Source organism: Oryza brachyantha, chromosome 1 (assembly GCF_000231095.2).
Source record: "Oryza brachyantha chromosome 1, ObraRS2, whole genome shotgun sequence".
NCBI classification, from domain to species: Eukaryota; Viridiplantae; Streptophyta; class Magnoliopsida; order Poales; family Poaceae; genus Oryza; species Oryza brachyantha.
The window spans coordinates 18,943,153-18,963,706 of record NC_023163.2 but is presented as its reverse complement, the minus strand read 5'-3'; the positions used below and the strand labels follow the sequence as shown (position 1 = coordinate 18,963,706).

General features: G+C 41.7%; 3 protein-coding genes across 3 annotated transcripts; all 3 read left to right on the top strand.

Moving 5' to 3' along the window:
- Positions 1-5,204: 5,204 nt before the first annotated feature.
- LOC102722715 (epoxide hydrolase 3-like) lies at positions 5,205-8,682 on the top strand. The gene is made up of 5 exons (XM_006644347.2): positions 5,205-5,602; positions 5,691-6,101; positions 6,300-6,389; positions 7,940-8,007; positions 8,126-8,682. The coding sequence occupies exons 1-5, from the start codon at positions 5,318-5,320 to the stop codon at positions 8,265-8,267; spliced, it is 996 nt and encodes a 331-aa protein (XP_006644410.1). The 5' UTR covers positions 5,205-5,317; the 3' UTR covers positions 8,268-8,682.
- A 2,933-nt stretch (positions 8,683-11,615) lies between these two features.
- On the top strand, positions 11,616-13,529 carry LOC107305173 (long-chain-fatty-acid--AMP ligase FadD32-like). The gene has a single exon (XM_040520649.1). It carries the CDS (start codon positions 11,616-11,618, stop codon positions 13,527-13,529), a length of 1,914 nt encoding a protein of 637 aa, XP_040376583.1.
- Positions 13,530-14,333: 804 nt separating this feature from the next.
- On the top strand, positions 14,334-19,239 carry LOC102721980 (fibroin heavy chain-like). Its single transcript, XM_015833560.1, has 3 exons — positions 14,334-14,442; positions 14,602-15,092; positions 15,401-19,239. The coding sequence occupies exons 1-3, from the start codon at positions 14,339-14,341 to the stop codon at positions 19,009-19,011; spliced, it is 4,206 nt and encodes a 1,401-aa protein (XP_015689046.1). The 5' UTR covers positions 14,334-14,338; the 3' UTR covers positions 19,012-19,239.
- The last annotated feature ends 1,315 nt before the right edge of the window (positions 19,240-20,554 follow it).

The window sequence follows — 20,554 nt, the reverse complement described above, 5'->3', positions numbered from 1 at the left end:
ACTAGAAATTCTGAAAGACATACAAATTCGGAAGTAATTCTAAAGTTTAATATGCCAATATCTTCTTATTCATGCACATGATTTTACAAATATTAATGTGGTCAATAATTCCAAACATTGATTGGACATGTTCCAAAATGTGAAACTTAGTTATGTTCATTTAGAACATGGAAATTTTATGGTTGTTGGTACCTTAGTACTAGTAGGAGTTTTTACTGAATTTTACATTTAAAACCACTCCTTAAGAAACAATTGGAGGAATAAATTACAAGGGATAACTTTTCCAATAATGCTAGCAATATATATGCATTCCTTTTCTTTCTTATGGACCATACTTGTTTTGGCTCCAACAATTGAAGATATGAAGAGAGCGCCAGTTGACTTGAGAGAACCCTAACCTCCCAGCTAGTAGTCTAGTACACGAAAACACAGGGGATGGGGGTAACTGAAAACTGGAAAGCTTTCTATTCGAAGTTTCTTCATGGACCCTTAAATCGTTGAATTCGTATGCAGAGGAACATCACAGGCAATGGTTATTCAATGAAAAAAAATGAGGGTATAATTCATCTCGACGAGCGAATTCATTCTAAGGAGAGTGGAGCAGTGACGTCTTTGATAGCTAAGGATTTATTCAAAGCCCCTATTTTTTTTTTGGCTTATGCTTATTCTTGTTAGACAAAATTTAAATTTTTAACCTTAAATTTGGAGTTGGTTTTAGAAATCTTCGTCGTAATTTATTTTTCAGCATTAACTTTTAGATATACAAGTATATATATATACAAATTATATTTATAAATTATTTTTAGTTTGCAAATGTGTCGTTTGCCTTTCCCTCAAACATCCAAAACATGACCCCAAAAGACTCGAGCAAGTTAAAGCGGGTAACATAGATATAACTCTATGTGTTTTGAAGAAGACTGTCCAAATAACCATAATAAATATTTTAGATCAAAAGTTTTCAGATTGAAATATAGATTTGATATGATAGTCCCAAAAACCATAGTTTCAATGCAATTACATAATAGTTATTATTATGTAACCACACTACACTTACACAATATTTATGCTTGAAAGTTCTTCGTCCAAAAACTTGCGCCAGCATCTTTAGCAGTTCCGTTTCCAAAACAAGGTGTTAAGGTTCATCAGCACGGAGGGATAAAAAAAAAAAAAGAAGAAAACGAGGCCGTCCGGCTGCGGGCTGGGCCCCAAGCAAGCGTCAGGAGGCCAGGCGCAGTGTCCTCTTGCGCCACTGCGCGCGCGCTTAGGGAAGCTCGTGAACCACCCACCTCGCGCCACCACGTCCGCCCGCACCGTGAGCTGCTGCTGCAGTGCTGGCCCTGCCGCCGCTGCCGCACGCCCCGTCGGGTTCTCCTCACCGCCTTCTGCAGCAGCAGCAGCAGCTTCAACAATCCCGGAATCCCAACACCCTCGACCACGCGCGCCACCGGCACATTGGTTTTCCTTTCCGCCAGCAGTATATATGTCCGGCCACTGCAGCCTCTGCACTGCGCATACCACCATGCTACGAGCGTTCACGGCGTGATAAAAATGCCCTCCTGGTTTTGGCTATCCTCGTGCCTAGCTTCTTGACTGCACATCGAGGACGATTCTCAGGTCCGTACCTTGCGCAGCTGTACTCTGGTGTTGGACGCAACGCAGCGCAGGGCCCAGCCGGAAGAAAAAAAAATAGATATGCCCAGGGATGGATGGCTTGGCTTTTTATTAGTCTGAGATGAGCTGCAGCAGTTGATCTGATAGCCCGGTGCATCTGAAATTAGATTAGTTGATTCAGGCCTATGTACTGTACTACAGGCCTGTGTATATATTTTAGTTGCAACTGAATTCTTTGCTACAGCTAGCTGGGCTGCTGGAGTACCTGCACCTGCTGCGCCTGAATATATAAGGTTCCTCCTGCTTAAAGAAACGGAGCGTTTTTGTTTGGTTCTCCGTGGCGTTGGCTGGGGAGGAATGATGGGTAGGAACGGATGCCTGAAACATCGTGTCATCAAAGTGAGAAAAGAATGTACCACTTGATTCTGAGACGGAATAAGTCCGCTTGAGATCACCTAACTTATCGTCCAGTCTATTTTTGTCCTTGGACCATAAAACAGATACAACCGGTCCCCGAACTATCAAAACCGGCGTAAAAGAGGTCCATCAACGATTTTGAAGGCAGTTTTGGCTGACCTGACGCCTACATGGCTAGTTTGACTAGGTCTCCGGTCCACGTGACATTGACATAGCGCTTACGTGACAATTATATATCAAAAAAGCAATGACCCACCTATCAGCTGCACACAAAAAATGATTTAAAAATAATAGGCCCACGTGTGCCACAGTCAGCTACCCAAAAGAAATAAATATGGTGGGGCTCATGTGGGCCCCACATGTCATTCCTTCTCCCCTCTCAGCTGACAGGTGGGCCTATTATTTTTCTGATATATAATTGCCACGTAAGCGTCATGTCAATGTCATGTGGGACGAAGACCTAGTCAAATTAGCCATGTAGGCGCCAAGTCAGCCAAAACCGCCTTTAAAACCGTCGAGGGACCTCTTTTGCACCGGTTTTGATAGTTCAGGGACCGGTTGTATCCGGTTTTACGGTCCAAGGACGAAAAACAGACTGGACGATAAGTTGAAGGATCTCAAGTGGACTTATTCCATTCTGAGACTGACTGCGTGACAGGAATGGCTGGCTGATTGGATTGAAAGCCCAAAAACGAAATCGTTAAGAACTCGACGAGCCAAGCCATAACATGGGCTGACAGGTGAAAGCCTCAAAGGCACAGGAATAATGGGCCAAAGGTAGCTACTGAAAACATGCTTCAAATGCTGTAGTTAATGTTTAGCTCTATTTGTACCTTTGCCCTTTGGGCGGTATAATCTGCTATTACATTCGTCCCATAATAATTTTATTTTCTTTTGTATCTAACGTTTGACCATTCGTCTTATTTAAAAAATTATAAAAAATTTTAAAAAAATTAGTCACGCATAATCATAAAAAAATTTAAAATAAGATGAAGAGTCGAAATATTATATAAAAAAACTAAAAAACATCTTATTTCAGGACGGAGGTAATACTCTGCAACTACGCTAGCCAGCCACTAGCTCGATCTCTGACCCTGGCAACAAAAATAACAATAGGCGTGTCTCCATGCAGTAGTGCACGCAACAGCAAACAAGCAAAGCGCTGGCCCGATCGGCCGCGTGGTTGTTCATGTGTAGGTATTAGGTAAGAGCAGCTCATCTAACTCGAGCCAAAAAAAAAATAATTGTCATTACGCAATTCAATTGTAGTGCTATCAGTCAGTACTTACGTTCCTAGATCTGAAAAATAATACGCCCTCTGTTAGGAACGTAATATGTTTGATTTCTTTGGTTGCAATATTTAATTATTTGTCTTATTTAAAAAACTATGAAAATATCATTTATTTTGCATGTGACTTATTTTATTATTAAAAAAACTTTAAGCACAACTTATCATTTTTTATATTTATACTAAATTTTTAAATAAGACGAATGATCAAACGTTACAACTAAAAAGTAAAACATCTTATATTATGAAACGGAGACGGTAATTAATAGCGGTCCAGGAGGAGCGATCAAATGGGGAATTCAGGCTGTCCAATCTCGTTATTCCGATCCGTGTCACGATGATGTTGCCCCTGATAACGTATTTTTAGCCTTTTAGGTGGTGTCGTTGATGGTGCTGACAAGTTCCTTTCAAACGGGGCAGCAGCCCCCACAGAATTAGGGCGCACGTCTGGACGAAGCTAGGTCGATGACTTCATACACGCATGATCCCTGCTTGGTTGGTTTGGTTCACCTGTCCATCGGTGAAATCTATCTGCCCGGGAATGTTGCCGTGGATCTTACGACTACGACCTCGGATAATAAGATATATCGCTTCCTCTGTTTCCTTTGCTTTTATGCACAGTGTGCAATGAAGATTTTAATTAGTATGGGGACATGTAGCTTTGTATCCTCGGCACACGACAATGCTGAATATGGTATTATCAGCTTTCCTACTAAAATTTTAGAGTTGATTTTATTTTTTTTCAATATTTATTTTGAATCGTTATAGACACCTATATAAAATTTTTACCCATAGTTTTGTTTATTGCAAATAAACCGTGTCATGTTTTCTTTCATAAAGTGAAAAAAATCAGACTCTTAATTTATACTTCTTTTTTTAAAAAAAAGTTAGTTGTGATGATAGTGAATCTGCCTCATCATCTATTTCCTTTCTAAAATTTATGATTACCACTTGAAGTTTTAACATCAGAAACAATCAAATCTAAATGGATAGTTATATATAAAATCAAAGTTAGATAAATAATCCCTATAGAGAAAAGGTGAATAACACATTTTCTGAAAAATACATTTCCACTTATTTTAGGCAATAGTATAATATATTTTCTACTCGTACCAAACCGCGGGCGTGATCAACTAGTAATTCAAAAATCAAAACAAATAAACACATGCTGAGTTCTACTCAGAATCTCAGTTAATATTATTATGATTTATCGAATGCTAGAGGTAACTGTGGCACCAAATAGTTTTTCATGTACTACTCCATATTTGTTAAATTTGAGTTTTTTTTAAGCTCAGTAATGACACGTCAAAATCTTCTAGTTCATTTTTTGGAACATAGAAAATTTAATAGTTTTTTAAATAAAATCCATCTCGATCCGTATTATTGCACCAGAAATCCGGGTAGTTTGGATGAAAAAGACCTAAAGTAATGGCACAGTTCTGCTACTATCTTTACCCTTCGAGGACAGAGATTATAATGGATCGATTGGTCCGATAAATGCTTTGCTCTCTAGGATTAATATATTGCATCTCTGAAAGCGAGACCCTCGTGCCCTGCTTCCTGCATTGATGCAGTATGCCCTGCATAGTAGTGCCCTAGTTAATTACTATTCCATACTCGAAACTATGTTTTAATTTCATTGTCACGTTGCGTACTGCACACACAGAAAAGCTGATCTGCTTCCCCTCTCCCGCGTCATGGTGGGAGGTAGCACTGAACAACTCACAACTACCAACTGTAAACAATCAATCCAAAAAACAATTGAATGCTTTTCAACAGAACCGAAAAAACACAAACACTGTTCCGTGACGCACCAATGAACACAGCTACGCTCTGGTCCCTATATAAGACGGCCGCTGCGTAGAAGAACCCAAGAGAAACACAGAGATCGACAAGGCGGTGTACTTGCTACTGCTACTGTGTCTGTGTGTGTGTGCGCGCGCGCGCGCTGTGCACGTTGATCAGCTTGCGAGCTAGCAGCGAAAGCACAGGGATCGATCCATGGTGAACTTGGTGGAAGCGCCGAAGCCGCTGGTGTACTTCCTCCTGAGGAGGGCCGGGCTCCGGCAGCACACGGTCGACGTCGATGGCGCCGGCACGGTGATCAGCTTCTGGATGCCCGAGGGCAAGGTGCCCAAGGACAGGGGCACCGTGCGGGACGAAGCCGACGCGGCTAACACCAGCAGCAAGCAGCAGCAGAAGGCGCCGCCGACGGGCAGCGAGAGGCCCGCCGTCGTGCTCGTGCACGGCTTCGCCGCCGAGGGCGTCGTCACGTGGCAGTTCCAGGTTTGTGCATCTCGTGTAGCATTAGCATTCAGCGGTGCGATGATGATGATGATGATCTGACGTGCGCGTGTGCATGGCGTGTACGTAGGCTGGTGTGCTGGCGAAGCACTACGACGTGTACGTGCCTGACCTGCTCTACTTCGGCGGGTCGACGTCGCCGTCGACGGACCGGTCGCCGGGGTTCCAGGCGGAGTGCCTGGTGACGGCGCTGCGGAAGCTCGGGGTGGAGCGGTGCACGGTGGTGGGGTTCAGCTACGGCGGGATGGTGGCTTTCAAGATGGCGGAGTCGCACCCGGACCTGGTCGCGTCGCTCGTCGTGTCCGGCTCCGTCATCGCCATGACCGACTCCATCAGCGAGACCACGCTGGAGAGGATCGGCGTCAAGTCGTCGGCCGAGCTGCTGCTGCCGGAGACCGTCAAGGGGCTCAAGGCGCTGCTCTCCATTGCCACCCACAGGAACCTCTGGTTCCCTGACCGCATTCACAGGGACTATCTCGAGGTACTCATCTAATCAAATCAATCAACTCGCCTGATTAATTTGTTCGGTTCTCCATTTGTTACACCTCTTTTGATTAATTAAGTCTCGATTATTGAGTGAGCAGTAGTTGTGTGGAGTAATCTGCTTAATCTGCTTGTGCTTATGGTCAACAACAACACTACTGGTAGCTCATCGAGATGATCTGAAATGTGCACGCAGGTGATGTTCACCAACCGAAAGGAAAGAGCCGAGCTGCTGGAAGGTTTGGTGGTCAGCAACAAAGACGCCACCGTGCCCGTTTTGCCGCAGGTGTGTTTGGCCACCGCCCGATTGATCTCTACTTCATTGATTGCTGTGCACTTTGTATGCTATCAAGACCTCAGTAGAACCTCTGATCTTAAATATAAGAGTTTTTGTGAATAAATCTAGACATGCGATTGCTTAGATTTGTCTTTAGAATTCCTTATATTTTAAGATGGAGGGAATACATAAGAAGGGGATCTGCATGATAAATATGAATGCAATCGTTCTAACAAAAGAAATAGAAATGCAAATTGTCAAGTAACGTGCTCCGGTTGTGTGAACCGACACTTCAAAGATGGAACTGGATTTTAAGTACTCAATGCAAGGGCTCCTTTGATTTGGAGAAAAAGGCCAACGGATTTAAGTTTTCTAAGGATTAATTCACATGAGTATTATTTGGTTGGTAGGTAAGAATGAAGTATAGAAAACCCAAAGAAAAATTTCCTTTTAGAGAAAGCACAAAAAAAATTATATACACTTAAATATCATGTAAAAAAATTCTTATGGATTGATGTGCATATTCATTCTTATTTTCTTATTTTTTTATGCTTGTAACCGCATAACTCATTTGAAGTCTAGTAGTAGTGTGGTTTAGGTCTATCTGGCGTAGAAGTGGTTGTGTAGTGGTGGTTTAGTATCATATTAGAAGTTTAGGTAAGTGAGAGTCTGCTGGTAAAGTCTCAGTGTTCCAATTATGATATTTCTGGATTATAACTTTTATGCGAAGCGAGAATAAAAGTATAAGGATGATACTATGCAAATAGACTAATGCGAATTTTAGAAGTAGAGTGTTCATTTTTTTTTTCTTATCATACTTCCAACCATCCTTACATGTTTAAAGTTCCTCTATTTTTTCTGTCTTACTCTGCCCATATCTTAAAGTTTGATAAGTAACTTAGAAATGATTATATAGCCAGGTGGATGGAGTAGTTGTTTGTTGCAAACATCCAGTCAAACCTATTACTACTTCGAAGATTTTTAAGTACTTCAGATAATATATATTATTTTGTCATATCTGTGTCATAATTGTCTCTCCGTTATTATGGTTGGCAAGATTAAGCAGAATCATAGAATTAACTTATGTTTCCAAAGAGCTTAACTTTGCATACAGTGAAACAATGGAAGAGCTTAACTTTGCATACAGTGAAACAATGGAACGTTGACTATTCAGCCAGCCTGCTGCCTGAAAATTGGGTGCAGGACTGCAGGTCCAGGGTGATTCCCTACTCCTTTTGGACTATGTTGTTTAGCCTCTAATGTGAAATTAAAAGCTGTTTCCTTATTCATCTTTAGTCTAGAAATTGAAGAGAGTCAGTCTCATACTTCCTGAGTGATAGTACTGCAACACATTCAAGTCTAGAATCTATGTACAAGTAGTATTCCCCTTGAATTGCTGAAACCACATGCCCTATTAATGGGCATACTTTGTTATGGAAAATTTAGTTAGGAGCATCACTATATGTTCCAGAACTGCTTGATTGAAGCCACATGCCCACAGCCACAAGTCATCAGACTAATCTCCATATATGACAACCGCTTTGCACTTGCATCGGCAGAAAATACTACTGCTATGGGGAGAGAACGACAATATCTTCAACATTGAGCTCGCCATGACGATGAAAGAGTATGCCACTCTGAAAAAAACTTCAAATTTCAGCTCCACCATTCACGAAGGATGGGTAGCTTGAACCACATGAACTGAATACTAAACTGATTGCAATTTTTTTTTTTGAACTATGCAGGCAGCTCGGAGAGAAGGCGACACTGCAGAGCATCAGCAAGGCAGGGCACCTGGTGCACATTGAGAGGCCCTGCGTGTACAACCAGCACCTCAAGGAGTTCCTCGCGTACGTCAACGCTGAATTCCCCAAGGAGACCGCTTGATTTGATATGAAGAACTGGAGTTCCACGTTTATGAATTCGTATTGGTTTGTTTTAGTTTGAGAGGATTTATGTTCACCAACCTTAAAAACGATTCTACATGGATTGTGAATTGGGGTTATGGGTAGCAGACAGGCAGGACTACTGCAAGTTTCTGAAGAACCAGCCGAATAAGTTTCAACCATATAGCTAAACCGTAATGTGAGAAAATGAATCGCCGTACCTCGTAGATGAGAATCCATTTATTGTGAAAGTTGAGTTCCAATGCCACAATACCGTGCTTGATCTAAATTTTAACTTTATTTCGAAGCTAAGAATGTGTCTGCTCAATCTCCTGAAGAACATCATGTAAGCACAAATATCGAAGGATGGGATGTTATACATGCCATAGTCCACCAAATGTCTTGGGCCCGTAAATGTAGGTGCTTTGCTTAAATAAGTAGCACGGTGCCCCGTGCATATTATGTGGCTAGCCATTATAAATTGAATCTATACAGGGTCTCTTATTTAGATAATAATTAATAATTAATTTTTAATTTGAATTTAAATTTTCCAAAATTAAAATTATTTTAAAATTTTTAATCCAAAATTTTGATTTTTCTAAACTGTATTTACACATAGGCTTTTTTATTATTTTTTTCTAATCTAGTCATTCTTTTTAATCGAAATTTTAGATGACTCTAAATTGTATTTATATATGGACCTTCCTCAAAAATATCAATTATTTTAAACTTTTGAATCCGAGATTTATTTACAAGTGGACTCTTTTTTATTATTTATCTTTATTTAAATTTTTTATTTTTAACCAAAATTTTAGATCTTTCTAAATTGCATTTATAGATAGGCTCCTCCCTCAGTATCAACTATTTTAAAACTTTTAATCTAAGATTTATATTTTTCTAAAATGTATTTACACGTGGACTCTTTTCTTTATATCTGAGATTTGGATTTTTCTAAACTTGATTACGCATGGAGTCTTGTTATTATTATTTTTCTTTATTTTAAATTGATCTTTTCTTTCCTCGTCCTATTCCAATTTTTTTTCTTTTTTCTCTTTTCCTTCTCCGATTCCAAATCCAACGTCCCGGTCTCAATGCATGGAGGTCGCATGCGCCGAATGCTCTTCTATTTCTATCTCTTCATTGTCCGGTTGATATTTTCTTTTTTCTTTTTCTTTGATTAATCTCAGAATTTCTAGCTCATAAGAGACAACGTGGAGACTCCTTTTCAGTACCGTGCGCGTATTTTCCTTTAATTAATATGAGATTTTCTATACTATAATAGTAAATATGGTGGCTTTTTTATCTATTACTATATATATAAATATATAATAGATTCCTTTTTTTTTCTTGTTATCCGATTCATTTTTTTCGCCGTTCTTTCCTTTTTTCCTAAAAAATATTTTTCTCCTCGTTGTCCGATTCAATTTTGCCGTTCTTTCCTTTTTTTTTTCTCATTGTCCGATTCATTTTTTTTGCCGTTCTTTTCTCCTAAAAAATATCTTTTCTTTTTTTCTTCTATTTTTCTCCAATTAATCTCAGAATTTCTAGCCCGTGAGAGACAACGTGGAGCCTCCTTTTTCTATTACTTTATATATATATTAGATATTTAGGTGTTTTTGCCTTTAAAAATGCTAGAAAACACGATATCGTTAGAACATGATAGGTTAATACCGGATATCAATCCTAACGTATATCAGAATGGATAACTAAGGACATGTTCAACAGCGTAGATAGATGGTATCTATTTGATATATACGGACAGCTAAACCGACAAGTTGTACAATAGGTTATCTACTTAGTTGTCTCTATAATATTTATTACATCATCTTTTATGTTTTGTATTTGTTGCATATAACCAATGCGTGGAGTTTTTCTCTAAAAGAGATTGCATGTGGCTTGGGAGCACGTGCTCAAGTAGTAGACAAATAAAGAGACAATATCCATGTTTTTTTAAGTTAATGATGTCATGTAGGATGATTAATCTAACGTGGATACATATAAATGGCTATTGCCTTACTTTTACTTTTGTACATGCCCATATAAGACTATTTCATTGAAGCAATTTTTTCATCCTTGAATAGATATCACGAGATACCATTGTTTTCTATGTAAAATTTATTATTACATTAGTATCTCACGGTACATATTCGAGAAAAATGCTTATTTCATTGTAAAACGACGTGCCGTTTTGTAGATCCCTTTCCTCGACATCACCGGCAACCTAGGTAGGAGTATCTTTGGAACACTAACCACCAAAAGTTCATTAGTATTACCGGTTCAGGCATGAAGGATTAACTAATCTGTCGAACGACAAGTTCGTTTATTCTGCTCCAGGATATTCTGAATACTATATGCCACTTCATCTGTGCGGTTTCGCTCAAATTTGCACTCCATCATGCAAGCAGGAGAATGCGGGCAATACAAAGAAGGGAAATTTTGTTCTTTCCTTTAAGAATTTTGAGGATGTTTTGTAGCGATAGTCTGACCTTTTTTTTTTCTCTAAAGAAAAAAAATGAAAGATCAAGATGTTTTTCTGGCAAAGTCCAGCTTTAGTCCTAAACTTCACCCAGAGGCTATTTTTTACGCAGAACCCTAAAATCAATTGCTTCATCCTCAACTTTCAAAATAGGACAAAAAAAACCTAAAACATATTTCATGGTGATTTTGGTTGATGTGATTTTTTTTTAGAAAAATAATGTGAACTTCACACAGATAGGTTTTATGGTTTTAGACATAATTCAATGACATCTACATCAGTAAAATATGCATAACAAGAGTACGAACTAAAAAAAATTACCTCTATTTTGAACAAAATCAATAAAACAGTGTCTTGTACATATGTCTTTTTTTAGTTACCAAAAGTGGTCCCTTTTTAACTTATATGGTGAAAATTTACGGTGAAAAAATAGACGTTGAGCAAAGGCCTAAAAGTAAACTTTACTACTCACTTTCGATATGATTCCACAAAATGTTGCCATCTGCGGATACAATACTTAGCCATAGTCTCAATCATGCACGCCTGTAGTAAGATGATTAGCTGGTCATCACACGGATATTCTCCTCAATATCCACCTCTGAATTCGTTAAACCCAAGGACAAAACCACTGCCTTTTGCCTCATCCAACCCAAGTCAATTTCATTGCTTAATTTCCCCATGGGAGTATAATAACTAAGCCCAAGGATGATATAACCTACACGATAAAAATTTCATCAGCAGCCGCCACAGCAGCTTGCTATATAAACAACACTACACAGATCGAAGTAGCAGCAGCATCCTCGTATCACCACGTAAACGGAACAACTAATACAGCATTAGGATATATACGATCATATATAATACGAGCTAGCAATGTGCACTGAGAACTACGACCCGAACTACCCCGACCGGCCGGTGGTCGATCAGTACATCCCTGTATGGGCCAAGCATTCCGAGCTCGGCTCCAAGCCGGCGTTCATCTGGGCCGACGACCAGGCCGGCGGCGGCGTGTTGCCGCGGCGCCAGATGTTGACGTACTCTGAGCTGGACTCCGCCGTGCAACGCATGGCCGCCGGCCTGCTCGAGGTTCTGGCGAGAGGCGACACCGTCCTGGTGCTCGCGTCGCCGGGGATTAGGCTGGTCAAGCTGATGTTCGCGTGCCAGCGGGCTGGGCTAGTCGCGGTGCCTGTCATACCGCCTGACCCGTCCCTGCTCGGCACGCCGGCGGAGGGCCCGGCTCACCGGCACCTCCTGCGCGCCGTGTCGCAGGTGAGGCCGCGCGCGGCCGTCGCGGACGCGCGGTACGTCGGCGCCGTGATGAGGTCGTCGGCCGCGGCGTTGACGAGCCTGCGTTGGGTGGCGGTTGATCGCTTGGGGAGGGAGAGCTCGCCGGTGGGTTCCGCTGTGGCGGCTGGTGATGGCGCGGCGGGATACATGGGCTGCGGGCCGAAGGAGACATACTTGGTGCAGTACACGTCCGGCGCGACCGGTGCCCCGAAGCCCGTCGTGGTCACCGCGGGCGCCGCGGCGCACAACGTGCGCGCGGCGAGGAAGGCCTACGACCTGCACCACGGCAGCGTCATCGTGTCGTGGCTGCCGCAGTACCACGACTGCGGCCTCATGTTCCTCCTCCTCACCGTCGTCTCCGGCGCCACGTGCGTGCTCACCTCCGCCACGTCGTTCGTCCGGCGGCCGCGCCTCTGGCTCGAGCTCATCTCCGAGTTCAAGGCCACATGCACGCCGGTCCCGTCCTTCGCGCTGCCGCTGGTGCTCAGGCGCGGCCGCTCGGAGCACGGGACGCGGCCACTCCAACTCCAGAGCTTGCGCAACCTTATCCTCGTGAACGAGCCAATCTACAAGTCATCGGTTGACGAGTTCCTGGAAGAGTTCGGCCGTGCCGGCCTGCGCGCGTCGTCCATCTCGCCGTCGTATGGGCTGGCCGAGAACTGCACGTTCGTGTCTACTGCGTGGCGCGTCACGGAAGGATATACTGGGGATAGCCGGTCGTCGACTCTCCCAGCGTACAATAAACTTCTTCCGTCGGCCAGGCTGCCGCGGCCATCACTTTCGGCCGAGGCGCCGGATATTGAGATCGTCGTCGTTGATGCAGAGACCGGCAAGCCAGTGGAGGACGGCGTCGAGGGGGAGATATGGCTGTCCTCGCCAAGCAACGGGTCAGGCTACCTCGGCGACACGCCGGAGCCGGAGAGCCGCGAGGTGTTCGGCGCGAGGCTGCCGGGGAGAGCCGGCCCGTGCTTCGTGCGCACCAGCGACCTTGGCGTAGTCCACGGGACGGAGGAGCGGTACCTCTACGTTCTCGGCCGGACAGCAGATGCCATCGTAGTAGCCGACAGCGAGCGCCGCGTGCCCGCGCACTACGTCGAGACGGCCGCCTTCGAAAGCTCGCCGGGCTGCCTCAGAGGCGGCTGCATCGCGTCGTTTACCACGCTGCCTGCCTCACCTTCGCCGCTGGTGGTCGTGGCGGAGCTTCGAAACGAGAGGGGCGGTGGCGGTGCCGACATGGCTGCAGACATCTGCGCCGGCATAAGGCAAGCCGTGTGGAGAGAAGTAGGCGTACCGGTTGCCCGTGCCGTGCTAGTCCAGAGCGGCGGCGTGCCAAAGACTACGTCGGGGAAGCTACGACGTGGGGCGGCGAGGGCGCAGCTGCTCGCCGGCAAGCTCCCTAAGGTTTTCGAGGCACGATACGTCGGGTTGGAGCCCGCTGCTGGCGTTGTCATGGCCAAGGAGAGTGCAAGCAACCTGGTTCGCCTGCAATCTCCTCTTTGATGATGCCTGCTTCAAGAGATTTTGGAAACACTATCCAGTCATGCTGATGCACACGCATCTTGAGATTACTAGTTGCAAGCTTGCAGCTAACCGTATATATATATATATGCAATACCACAGAAAAAAATGACAAGGGATTGAACTACACCCTGGAGTAAAAAAAGAAAAAAAAACTGTAAACGTGATATAAGACATATTCGGAGATAGTTTCGACTATATGTTGGATATATCATACATATTTTTTTGAGGAATTATATGTCATACATATTTGCAATGGTGTGCCAACTTCTGTTTTTAGTTTTCTATGCCTATAATCAACTAGTTTACCATTCTTTCTTTTCAGAAAGACTGTTTAATTTCGGTCATAAAACTCGACTAGTTTTGATTTCAAGGTTGAGTCATATTGTCATAAAGAACAAAGGAACTTGAAACAAGAAGGCATATGCTATGATACCTCATGTGTCACGTGCAGAAAATTAAAAAAGCATGCAAGTTTTTTTCGGTTACTTCTGTCCCTTCCAATTTTGTGACTTAACACTAAGTATGGGTGCCCTAAAAGTTCTTTTCGAGCTTTGTTGCCCTACAATGGAATGTTTGTGCTCCACAGCCAAAAGAACATGCATGGTGGTATCCTAATATAGTTCACATGACCTGTTCCGGTTGATCAGGGCAATGTTCTTGTCCACACAACCACCCAAGCCTGTCCTTTTGTTCATGTGCAAGCCAAACATAGGGGGGAATTCCATCCTATAAAACTACATGACCCATACATGCCCATCCGGACAGAAAATTGAGGGAGAAGCTCAACAATGGTGAACTTCTATAGCAGCATTCTAATCCTTGCAGTGTTGCTCATTTCATTATGGACGGTGACCCCAGTGTTGTCCAATAGCGAGCTAGATTATGGGCGCCGGTATGAAAAATAAAACATTCTCGATCCTAACCAAACTTGCATGCATATCATGTGGGCTCATTTGGGTACACATCAGTATCCTATACATGCATTTATAGAAACCTGACCTTGTTTTTTAATGCTTATAATTTTGACACATTTATATCCTTTTGTACTTAGGGTGAAGAATGAGCAAAAGCCACATCATGGCAAAGATATGAGCAAAGAATTTGGAAAAAAGGTAGAGCATCATGTAAATCAGGCAGCAGCCGACGCTGCCCTTATCCTAAAGGCCAAAGAGGAGATTGCAAAGCGTACATCGACACATATACAAAGTGCTATTGGTAGTGCACGAGTTGCAATAAATATAAAAGAGGAGATGCTAGAGAAAACGGCCGAGGTGATGAGCCAAATGGCAGGAGAGGTCTCAGTGCAACTTTCCAAAGTAGCAAAGGAACACACAAAGGTTGCCGTGGGTGACATTGCAGCTGCACTCAAGTTTAAGCAAGAAGTCATAAAGAGGGCTGCAGAACGCGTGAAGGATGTTTCAGAAGATGTTAATATGGCAACTAAGGCAAAGCAGGAAATCTTGCAAAAGGTAGCGCATGATCTTAGCAAAGTTGCAGGAGACATGGCAACAAGCATGGCTAAGATGGCCGACGTTGCAGCAGGTAATATATACTTTTTTGTTCCATATTATAAGACTTTACTTAAATTCATTCACATGCTAATAAATCTAGACAAAAAAGCGTATGCATTCATCCAAGGATGAATATAGACAAGACCAAAAAGTCTTGTAATATGAAACAAAGGAAATTATTAATATCAATTGCATCAAGCATATATTTTTATAATTCAAATATACCATGGCAAAAATAAAAATACATCTATTAAAAATAGACCATAAAAATAATTATTCCAATTAGGTATTACTTATATATAACATATAAAATGATTCTTTTTTTTTATTTTTTTACAGGAGTGGCTGGTGGTGCAGCAGCAGGAGTTGCTACTGGAATTGCTGGAGGTTTTGCAGGAGGAGTGTCAGGTGGTGCAGGGGTTCACATATCTGGAGGTATACATGGGAATATTCATATTGGTGCCAGTGCTAGTGCCCATGCTAAAGCTAGTGCTGCTGCAAGTGCTGGGGCTGGAGCTAAAGCTAGTAAGAGTGGCAATGACAATATAGGGAACAGCGTAGAAGAATATGCGGGAGGCAGTGGAGGTGCTAGTAGCGACGGAAGTGCATCTAGGGGAACAAAGGTAGAAGGCGGTGGCAATGCAAATGCTGGTGCTAGCACTAGTGTTGGTATTTCTGGAAATGCTAAAGCAAATGGCAATATTGGTGGAAACATTAGTGGTAGTACCAATTCTGACGTGAACAATAACAAAAATGTTAAGGAAAAAGCAAGTGATGCTGATCATAGCATTATCATCGCTGGTGATGCAAAAATTGATGGTGGAAAACAAGGTAATCTAGGAGAAAATTACAAAACTAATTCCAGCGTGGGTGCATATGATGACAAAAGAATTGATGGTGGAATAGAAGGTAATCTAGCAGGGAAAGGACAAGGTAATGTTGTTGTTGGTTCGAATACTGGTGTAGATAGATATGAAGACAAAAAACTTAATAGTGACTTTGGAGGAAATACAAATGGAAGTAGTAGCAACAATATTAGTGGCGGAGCGGATGTATCAGGAGGAGCTAAAATTGGTGGTGGCCTTGAAGGAAAAGTAGGTGCCCAAGGTGATGCCAATGCTGATGTTGTTATCTCGGGAGGTGCTAAAGTTGGCGGTACCCAAGGAGGAAATACAGGAATAGATAGTAATACTAATGCTAATGCAAAAGATGGTTTCAAGGTTGGTGCTGATATCTCTAGAGGCGCTAAAGTTGGTGGTGGTATAGGAGGAAATACAGGAATAGATAGTAATACTAACGCTAATGCAAAAGCTGGTTTCAAGGTTGGTGCTGATATCTCTGGAGGCGCTAAAGTTGGTGGTGGCATTGGAGAAATTGCAGGTGCTAATAGTAATGTCAATACTAACAAAAAAGCTAGTGATAATGTCAATGCTGGAATATCTGGAGGTGCTAAAGTTGGTGAAGGCATTGGAGCAGATACATATATTGGCAGTAATGCAGATGCTTATGCTAATGGTGGTCTACAAGCTGGTGATGGCATCTCTGGAGATGCTAAAGTTGGGGGTGGCTTTGGAGAAAGTACAGGTGTTAGTAGCAATGCCAATGCTAATACAAAATCTAGCTCTAGTGCTAGTGCCAATGTCTCAAAAGAAGCTAAAATTGGTGGTAACATCAAAAAAGATGTTGGTGGAAGTGGCAATACAAATCCTAGTGCTAATGATAATGTTGATACAACTGGATCAAGTAAAAGTGTTGAGGATAATGGAGCATACGTAGGTGGCAAAATTAGCAAAAATGTTGGTGTTAGTGCTAGAGTCGGAGTTTCTGGAGGTGTTAAAACTGGTAGTAATGTAGAAGGAAATGTAGGTGGCAATGCTAATGCTAACAGTGGTGTTGGTGCTAGTGCTGGTGTCTCTGGAAGTGCGAAAATAGGAGGTGCAATTGGAGCAAACACAGGAGTAACCACTGGCTCAAATGTTAGGGTTGGTGATAATTCCGGTGTCCTTAAAGATTACGAGGTTGGTAGAGGTAATGGAGGAAATGTGGGTGGTGGTGGAAAAACCAATATTGGTGCTAATATTGGTGTTGGCGCTAGTATCTCTAAAGATGCTAAAACTAGTGCTAGTATTGGAGAAAATGCAAGTGGTGGTGGTAATTCTAATGATGGTCTTGGCGCTAGTGTATCTAAAGATGATAAAATTAATGCTGAAATTGGAGGAAACATAGGTGGTGGTATTAATGCTAATGCTGGTCTTGGTGCTAGTATATCTAAAGATGCTAAATTTAAAGCTGGTATTGGAGAAAATGCAAGTGGCGGTGGTAATGCTGGTCTTGGTGCTGATATTGGTGTCTCAGGAGGAGCTAAGATTGGCGGTAATATTGGAGGAAATGCTGGTGAAACTAGCAATGCAAATCTTGGTGGTAATGCTAATGCTGGTCTTGGTGCTAATGTCGGTATCTCAGGTGGGGCTAAAGTCAATGGTAAAGTTGGAGGAAGTACTAGTGGAAATGGCAATAGAAATGTTGGTGCTAAAACTAATGCAGGTACATCTGGATCTAGTAAAAGCGATGGGGATAATGGAACCAATGTTGGTACTAATGCTGGACTTGGGATTGCTGGAAATGCTAAAATTGGTGCTAATGCTGGTCTTGGTGCTAGTATTTCTAAAGATGCTAAAATTAGTAATAATATTGGAGGAAGCACAGGTGGTATCTCTGAAGGAGCTAAGATTGGTGCCAAAACTAATGTTGGTCTTGGTGCTAGTGTTGGTATCTCAGGAGGAGCCAAGGCTAGTCTTGGTGCTATTATTTCTAAAGACGCTAAAATTAATGCTGATATTGGAGGAAACGTTAGTGGTGGTAGTATTGCTAATGCAGGTCTTGGTGGTAGTGTCTCTAAAGATGCTAAAATTAGTGCGGGTATTGGAGGAAATGCAGGTGTCGGTGTTAATGCTGGTCTTGGCACTGATGTCGGTGTCTCTGGAGGAGCTAAGATTGGTGGTAATGTTAATGCTGGTCTTGGCATTGGTATATCAGGAGGAGCTAAAATTGGTGGTAACATTGGAGGAAATATAGGCGAAAGTAGTAATGCAAATATTGGTACTAAAGCTAATGCAGTCACGTCTGGATCTAATAAAAGTGATGGAGATAATGAAGCATACACAGGTGACAAAAGTAGCACCAACATTGGTGGTAATGCTGGACCTGAGATTGCTGGAAATACTAAAATTGATGGGAACAACGAAGGAAATATAGGTGGTAATGCTAATGCTAATGGTGGTGCTGGTACTAGCGCCGACATCTCTAAAAGTGTTAAAATAGGAGGTGGCATCGGAGGAAATGGTGATGTTGGCGGTAGTGCTAATGCTGGTGCTAATATAGGTCTTGGTGTCAACGGTGGAGTCTTTAAAGGTGCTAGACTTGGTGGAAATGTTGGTGTTGGTGCTAATGTGGGTGTTGGATTCTCTGGAGGAGCTAAAGCTGGTGAAGACATTGGAGGAAACATTAATGACAAAGGTAATGCTAATGCCGGCATTGGATCTAGTGCAAATGTTTATGAAAATAGCAAGGGTGGGGGTGGTGTTGGAGGAAAGGATGGAGCAAGTGCTAATGCGAATGCTGGTATAGGTGTTTCTAAAGATGTTAGTGTTGGTGGTGGTGCTAGCATTAATAAAGAAATTGGTGCAAGTGTTGGTGGTGGCGCTAGTGCATCAAAGAGTGTTGGTGTTGGTGTAGGGGTCGGTGCAGGAGCACACGCTGGCTTAAACTTTGGGTTCAAGGGAGGTATTGGGGCCAAAACAAATGTTGGTAGTAACGTTGGTGCGGGGGTTTCTGGTGAAAATAGTGTTGATGCTCCTAGTAAGACCAATGGTGGTGTTGAGAATGGAAAAAGTAAATCAGCTGAAGCCAACACGAATGATGGATATGGTTTGCACAAGAAAGAAGTCTAAAGGAGGTTGTTCACTGTAAGAAGATCGATGTGCTTATTTGCAAAAGTTTGAGACAATTTTTGCGCCTCCGGTTACTAGTTTTATCTTATCTTGTAATTCTATTCTGGGGGTATTATGGCAAAACAAAATTCCTATTAACATAATAATTAAAATAAATTAATGTGCACATCGATGAATACATGATGTAAATTAGCCTTAAATGGCTGATATTGATTATAAGAATTATATATTTGATGGTTTTGTGATTTTTTTGCTTTGGCTAACAAATATAAGATAACGACAAATATATTTTCATTAGTTGCTTTTGCACTTGTTGGAGATCTAGATCGACAGTAAAAACATGGGGCAATAAATGAGAAGCCAGAGCAATGGTGTGCAGAATATTTAGTCCTTGCCATATCCCTAGCCAGTTACAACCCAATATCTATCTTTATATATTTCTTTACAATTTAGAACCTCCTTTACTATACAAATACATACAATATACAAATATAACCTATATCCAGGTATTCCACAACACTTTTAGCAACAAATCATACCAATAGTGGTAACAAAGAGCCTTATTTTTTTTGTTTCTACTTATACTTATAAGCAAAAAAATTAAATTTTGGACCTTAAATTTAGAGTTTATTTTGTGCTTTTATTCATCATATATTTTAAGCTTTGTTTTTAAATTGTTAAGAACATGTATATAAAACTTTTATTTATAAATTATTTTCTATTGACCAATATGTCATTAAAGAGCCAAATGATGAGGGCCAAGGTTTAATAAGTTTTCTAGATATGCTTTCATAAAAAGCTATGACTAAATTTCAATTGTCCAATTAATATTTAGGAATGTTACATTACTTTGGTTGGAAAACCTTTTTAGAAGCTAAAAAGGACAAATAAAAAGTATGCTTGAATTTATTTTTAAAATAAAAATATAAAAATCAAAAGATTAATTCGTTTGTCATAGCCAACACCATTTTTGAAACCTTATGTCACCTGTAGAATACATATAGGTGGAAATATGTTTTCCCATCCTATCATTATAAAACATAAGGAACCTGACACTATGCGATAGAGAAAATTGAGAAATAGAGAACATGACACTCTAAAATAGGAGGGAGCCAAGTCTCATGTGGTCAGAATGAGAGGTGAATCTCCTTTCTTAGAGTCACTCATGGATATAGAGAGATGGCAAAGAGGGAATTCTACTTATACCCTTTATTTACATGACGAAGTAGGGGAATTAAGATGAACTACGAGTTATATCTCATGATATATTTCTTGAGTGTATTCTCTAGTATATTTTCATATCTGTATTTTACTTAGCGTTATTCATTTGTTCTTGACGCCATGAGTGATAAGGATGATTGTGCTTCAGCATACCACTACACACGCATAGAAGGTGGCAAATCCCCATAGTGCCACTGAATCTTATTTAAAACATATTAATATGTATATACAATATTCGCCGTCATCGGTATTTAATTATTAATAGACTGAGCCATGTAATCACAACATGCTAACAAGTCCACAACGTCGTGTTCAATCACCG